This window comes from Choloepus didactylus, chromosome 19, assembly GCF_015220235.1.
Source record: "Choloepus didactylus isolate mChoDid1 chromosome 19, mChoDid1.pri, whole genome shotgun sequence".
Classification (NCBI taxonomy): Eukaryota; Metazoa; Chordata; class Mammalia; order Pilosa; family Megalonychidae; genus Choloepus; species Choloepus didactylus.
The window spans coordinates 49,336,032-49,342,876 of record NC_051325.1 but is presented as its reverse complement, the minus strand read 5'-3'; the positions used below and the strand labels follow the sequence as shown (position 1 = coordinate 49,342,876).

At 38.7% G+C, this 6,845-nt stretch overlaps 1 protein-coding gene across 1 annotated transcript; it reads right to left on the bottom strand.

The window, feature by feature from the left end:
• Positions 1-3,131: 3,131 nt before the first annotated feature.
• Positions 3,132-4,769, bottom strand: SPINT4 (serine peptidase inhibitor, Kunitz type 4). The gene is made up of 2 exons (XM_037811163.1): positions 4,655-4,769; positions 3,132-3,316 (listed from the first exon to the last, which is right to left on the bottom strand). Exons 1-2 carry the CDS (start codon positions 4,767-4,769, stop codon positions 3,132-3,134), a joined length of 300 nt encoding a protein of 99 aa, XP_037667091.1.
• Positions 4,770-6,845: the final 2,076 nt, after the last annotated feature.

The following is a 6,845-nucleotide window of genomic DNA, read 5'->3' as shown; positions in this document are numbered from 1 at the left end:
AAGCTTGATTTTTGCATTTGACTCAAGATGCATTGTGTAATACAATTTCCCAGAAGACTTTACTTATGGGAATTGTTGGATGCTTGATTACCTATTAATAAAGGGCCACTTTATTTTCTTTTGACTAATGATCCTAGTAAGCATTCTTCTTTGGTAAGAACTCCATATGTAGGGAGAGGTGAACCCCGAACATGTTTTGGCCCAATAGGGGTCAATGAGAATATTTCCTGTCTATCTGTTCTCAGATGATGCCGTGATGGGCTTCAGTGAACATTTATTTAGCCTTCATCACCACCTACCTGACAATACATGGATTGGAATCTGTGAGTTTTAGTTATATACCAAGAGAACCCAATCTCCCTCTCCCTGTGGTTCTTCTTGACCTGAGAGAACCTCACCATGGATGAATTTGGTCCACATTGATTTTCTCTTGTTCTCTCAACTCTCCTAAGGGCCCAAGTTTTGAGTTGGGACTCTCAGGGGCTGGAGTGACTGAGTTGAAAGGTGAACTTGCTAGATATTCTGGATCCCCTAATATGAGGTTTCCTCCTCCTTCTCCCCTTTGGCCAACACTTATCTCCCACATAACTGGCCCAGACTTAGGCTTAAGGAGTTCACAGTTTTACATCGTAGAGACAGACAAGTTAAGAGACAATGACAGAATAATATAATCAGTAATATCGTAGGGTTAAATGCCAGATGCTTTAGGGGTACATGAGAGAGGTACCTAATCCTGTCTTAGGGGGTCAGCAAAGCTGCCACCAAAAAGTAAGAAGGAATTGTTCAGGTAAAGAGGAGGTTGGGAAAAAGCAATCTTGCCTTATGAAGCAGCATGTATATAGGCCTGGAAGCAAGAAAGAAAGTCAGGCAAGTTTGGGTAGTGATTGAGATGAAGTTCAAAGAGTAAACAAGGTCCAGATGAAAAAGGAGACAATAAAGATAAAAACAGAGATCACTGAAATATAAAACAAAGGTACAATGTACAGGATCAACAAAGTGGTTCTTGAAGAGATTAACAAAACAGACAAACCTTGGGGATATTAATGAAAAATAGAGAAGACATAAATAAATACTGTTATGATTGAAAAAGGAAACACACGTGTCATAGATTACTGAATCACTGCTTGGAAGAGTGCTGCCCAGGAGAGCAACTCAACTTCCATCAAACTTTATATTAGCAAGAAATAAACTTTTACTGTGTCCATCCATTTGTCTTAAGATTGAGCAGAAATCAGACTTGTGTGTGTCCTTATAGGATCTCAGTGGTTTACAATGCCTCTGGTGTTAGGCCTAGACACCACTGGCACAAGATGTGATTCATAGGTGAGGGACTGGATTTTGTTTCCAAGATGGTTAGGGTGGGTATGCAGAGGACAAGTATGGGTACCAGGAAAGGAATTCCTACTTCTGTGTGGGATCAGCTGGGATGCCTGACAAAAAATTCAGAGGTGAAATAGTCGACCTCTGGGCAGATAATGGCTACACTGAACTTTGTTGCATTATATTCAGAAGGCTTGGAAACCAGTGTTTGGGTGATTGTTCTGTTGTAGCTGAAACACAGTCATGGGGCTGACATTGAGTCAGTCTTTCCAGAATGACTGACAATGGCTGAGTCAAATTTCAGTGATTGTGGCATTAAAATGTCCAAATAACTATTCGTGAGTCATGGACCGGTTCTGGTGGTCAGGTAAACTTACTGTGGCTCATGACTTGGTAGACATGGATCAGGAAACTTGACAAGGAAAAATTTGTTATGAGTGCAGGGACATTACATATTAATGTGAGGCTCACTGCTAAGTTTGGTTTGAAGGACAAAAGGGAGCACAGCTTTTGTCCATTAATTAGCTCTACATGATAGGAGAAGTGATACAAACCTATACAGTTTTGGTGAGTCACACTTGAAATGGTTTGAGTATTGTTGGCATGGCTTAGGAGTAAGGAGGACCTAATGGATGGGATCTGTTGACATTACCGCTCTGGATAAGGCAGTGTGAGAGAAATTCAGAGAAAAGGGGAGCTGTCACAAAGACTTTTTCATTTTAATGGTTGTACTGTTATTCCTCAGGAACAACAAAATTAGAGTCAGGAAAATAGCAAAAAATGGAAGTTTCAAGGATTTTGGAAATGTACAAAGATCTCAAAATTGGTCTCAATTTTCTTATATCTCTGTTTCAGATGGTATATTAAGCAGCTCCATGATGGTTTCAGATGGTGTATCAAGCGGCTCACATCCTCTTATTTTCTCCTGTTTAAGCAGAAAAAACAGACCTGTGTAATAGATTTTGGAAATCCTCCCTGAATTAACAAAGGTCATTTTTATCTTAGGGGAAGCTCAGAGGATGCCTTCTCTTCCAATGTCCCTCCTCTTCCATTGATTAATTTCTCATTCTTTCATCTATTTATCCAAAACTTAGTCATTGTTTACTATGTGCCAGGCACTGCAAAGATTCACCAGGGATATGAAATAAGCAAAACAAAATTTTTGCTTTTGAGTTTATTCCCAAGGCCCCCCTTCATCTCACTCTCCTGGAAATGAGCCATCCCTAAGCCCTGTTAGGCTCCATGCACCTTCAGTTCCTATGACTGGGAAATAATCATGTGTGGGCTGGGAGCTTAGTTGTATAAAACAGCATGTTGTTATGGGGAGTTCACAGGTCTGGGAGTTCAAAGATTGGGTTTGGGTGACCTTGTGCATGTAAGATGGCCAAGCCCTAACCATCAGATCTTGGTTAGAAACCTTGCTATACCAATTAATAATGTATCCTTAGGTAAGTTAGTTGCTCTAATGGGCCTTGGTTTCCTCAGCCGTCACATGAAAATAATGATACACATCTACCTTAGAATGTCTTTAATTTTAAATCATATTAGTATAGATAAATTGCTCAGTGCAGTGCCTGGCACTTGTTCAGTAAATGGTCACTATTATTTTCTCTCTGGATTTTTTATTTCCTAACTGCAAAAATGTGCGAAATGATCCTGAGATCCAACCCAACCATTAAACCTTTTGATTACGACAATTCTCCCTCTTCTCACCTCAGATCAGAATCATCTCGCAATCTATATCTGTCTGTCCCGGGATCTCAGATCCTCCCTTTTCTTCTTCCCAAAGACCAAGAATGGGATTGGATTCCTTACCCTTTATTTTTGAATTCAGCATCACAGGTGATTTGACATTCTATCTTAAGTTTGTAGTTGTTAAGGTTGCCAGCACAGCCAGTGAATACAAAACTTTCACATCTTTTGGACGTTTTGTTGTAGAAATATCTGAAGTGAACTTCAAAGCAGCTGCCATAGTTCACCTCCATTAGGCAGGGATCTGCACGACAGGTTCCCATTGAATTGGGGGTTGTTTGGTTGGTTAGCAGCAGGAGATCCTGTCTTTATGTGCACTTAAAAGTTCATCAGTTTAGCCTGGAAACATTCCCATATCCAAGGTTACAGAAAAACAGCTGATTTTTCCTTGGAATTGGGGTGACTTGGCAAGGTTGCCCTTAGGCAAAACCAGTTGATTTAACAACTCTAGGCTCTGGTCCTGAGCAGTAACTTGAAGAAGCAGTGGTCAGTGAAAAAGGAGGTTCCCCCATAAAAAGTGATGAGACTTCTCTCGTTTCATATCTTCCATTTTGCTAAAGCCCATTATTCTCCTGCTCCTTCGTACCCTCATCTCCTTCAGGCAGGGCATACAATTCAGAAAGCTAACACTCCAGTTTTCATACATTCCCCACACCATCTACACTGCAAATTTCAGGTAACTGGGCCATCTGCTATCTTCAAAGCACTGGCTAAGAAAACCAGGGTGCATATCCCTGGGGGGTAATGTTGATTTGTCCCTCAGCTTGTCATCTTTTCTTTCTACTTTCCCAGAGGCAAACCCTTTGGTTTTTATTGTTAAGAATAGTCACAATCATGGATTATTGACTCTACTTTACTCAAGCAGCCAATCTGGAACTTAGGGTGTGATAAAACTAGCTATTTAAGTACAGCCATATATATTAACTTACAACCACCCTCTGAAGTAGGAAACTTACTTATCTCCAATTTATGCATATGGAAACTGAGGCTAACAGATGGTAAGCAGTTGAGTGACTTGTCCAAGAGCACACATCTGCCAAGTGGCAGGGCCAGACTCACAGGGTAGATTGTGCTGCCTTCCCATGGTCTGGAAGCACTGAGCCTGTACACATTATCTATGGAAGAAAGCCTCTTTGCCTTTTCACATTAACACCGTGGGCTCTTCTATAGAGGGACAAGTGTTCAAGTGTTTGCATATGTCCAGAGCTCGGAAATTAAAATTGCCTCTATTTGCTTAATCTCCCACCTCCCATTTCTCACTCATCCCAGTACATACTCTTGATGTACTGGGATGAGCGAGATTTCAAAATCTTTGAAATTTGCCACACAACCCCAATTCAAAACGGGCCTCCTACCAAAGGGATTCCTTTCAGAAGGTACTTATTTGAACACAATTTGCTTTTTCTCATCTAACACCCACAAGAGCCCCTGATCAAGTGGTGACCTGAGTCAAAGGACTAAGGATCTACAGAGATTGACATGAAAGGAGGACCTGCCTGGACCACCTGGATAATGGATCCTTTCAACACTTTCTCCCCTCCCAAATTGGTCTTTGGATTTCTTTTCTGTCTCAAGTTCATACCTTTAAGTTTTCCACACACTTTTTCGTTAATGAAATCAATACCACCCCTTAAGGGGACAGTCAGCAAGGAGAAGATGAAGAGCCCTAGAAGAAATCCCAGCTTCGCAGTCTTCATGGTGCAGCAAGCAGCAGGTAGACGAGTCTTGGTATCAGCTGATGTTATGTCTTTGGCTTGGTGCTTGAGCGGACTTGATCTCACCTCTCTGAAAGGCCAGGATTGGGCATGACTAGGTTTGAGTTGTACAATGAGTGCTTGGTTACTCAGACATGAAGCTGAAGGTCCCAGGCTGATTAGACCCCTGATAGTGAGTCCCATGCTCATCTAGAAACCATAGAAATTTAAGGATCAGGGCAGCTGCAAATGTTTAACCAAGGGTAGAACCGTCAGGGCAAGGAATAAAGGAAGGATTACCACCTTTCTCCTCTTTGACCTCTACAGCACAGAAAATACTGATTCTGGCACACCAGAAAGAATGTAATAAATGTAATAATAACAACAATGATAGCAACTAAACCCTAGAGCACTACCTTCATACCAGGCACTATTGTTAGCAATTTATGTACACAGAATCATTTAATTATCATATCCACCCCTTGAGGTGGATATCCTCACAGGAGATAGGTACAATTATTATCATTTTACAGATGAGGAAACTAAGGCAGAGGTTAATTTCATCATAAATCTTTCATCTATTAAACAGAGGAGACAAGATTTAAAGTTGGCTCCAGAGTTTATGGGCTCTTAATCATTACATGATATTGCTTGGCAACATGGGGATGCCTTGGCTCTGTTTTCTTTTAAAAGTTTTGATTCTGACTTTCATACTTATATCCTACAACTGTCTGCAATTGATTTTTTTTTGTAAGGTGTGAAGCAAGGGTCCAATATCATTTTTTCCGTTGTCTCTGATGCATTTATTGATGAGTTCCTCTTTTACCCAGTCGTATAAAAACTTTGCTTATATATGTGGGATTGTTTCCAAGCTCTTTATTTCACTCCACTGTATTTCATGTCTCCAAAGCAACTCTTATAATATCCTGAACTTTCTAATAAGTCTTGCTTTATGTTAGAACATATTTCCAGCTTATTCTTTTTCAGAATATTTTAGGATTTTCGCATTTTCATATAAATTTTAGAATTATTGTGTCAATTTCTTCAAAAGACTCCTTTTAGATTTTGATTTGAGTTGCATTGAATCTATAGGCCCATTTGAGGACAATGACATCTTTATAGCATTGTCTTTGGTATATTATTCTCTAGATGTTTTGGTCTTCATTAGTATCTTTCAAGAAAGATTTATGATATTTTTCATGCAGGCCTTGCACATCTTATTTATATTTTTTATAATATTGCAAATCACATCTTTAAACATTATTTTTCTATCTGTTTCTTGTGTGCAAAAATGCAATTAATGTTGTATATATATTAATCTTATATCCAGTCACATAACTATACTTTCTTGTTATTTCTAATGACTTGTTTATGGTTCCTTTTGGCTTCTATGAATAGACAATTATTATCATGTCACTAAGGACAATTTTATGTCTTCCTTTCCAATATGTAGGTTTTAATTTTTATTTTTAACATATTGCACTGGCTACGATCTCAAGTACATTGTGGAATAGGAGTATAGTGATTTTATCTGTCTTTATTCCTGATTTTAAATAAATGCTCGTATTAATAGTTTTACCTCAAAGAATGATATACACTGCATGTTTTTATAGCTACACTTTATCTGATTTAAAGTGTTCCTGTCTATTCCAAGTGTTCTAAAATTTTTAATGATGAATGGACATTGAATTTTATAAAATTATTTTTCTGCATCTGTCGTATGGTTTCTTTGATTATTTTATAGATTTTTCTAATGTTAAATATACTCTTGCATTTCTGGGCTATACTTGCTTATACTGTATCATCTTTTATACTCTGCTAAATTTAAGTTGCTAATATATTTTGTAAGATTTTTCTACCTATGTTTATAAGTTAGATTGGCCTGTAATTTCTGTTTCTCTGGCTATCCTTGCTTGGTTTGGGAATTGAGAATATGCTGGACTTAAAGACTGAATTTGAGGAATAGTCAGTCATTTTTAATCTTCGGAAAAGTTTGCATAAATTTGAAATGCTTGCTCCTTGAAGGTTTCATGGAGCATTATCCACTTTGGGAGATTTTCGCTACTTAGTAAACTTATC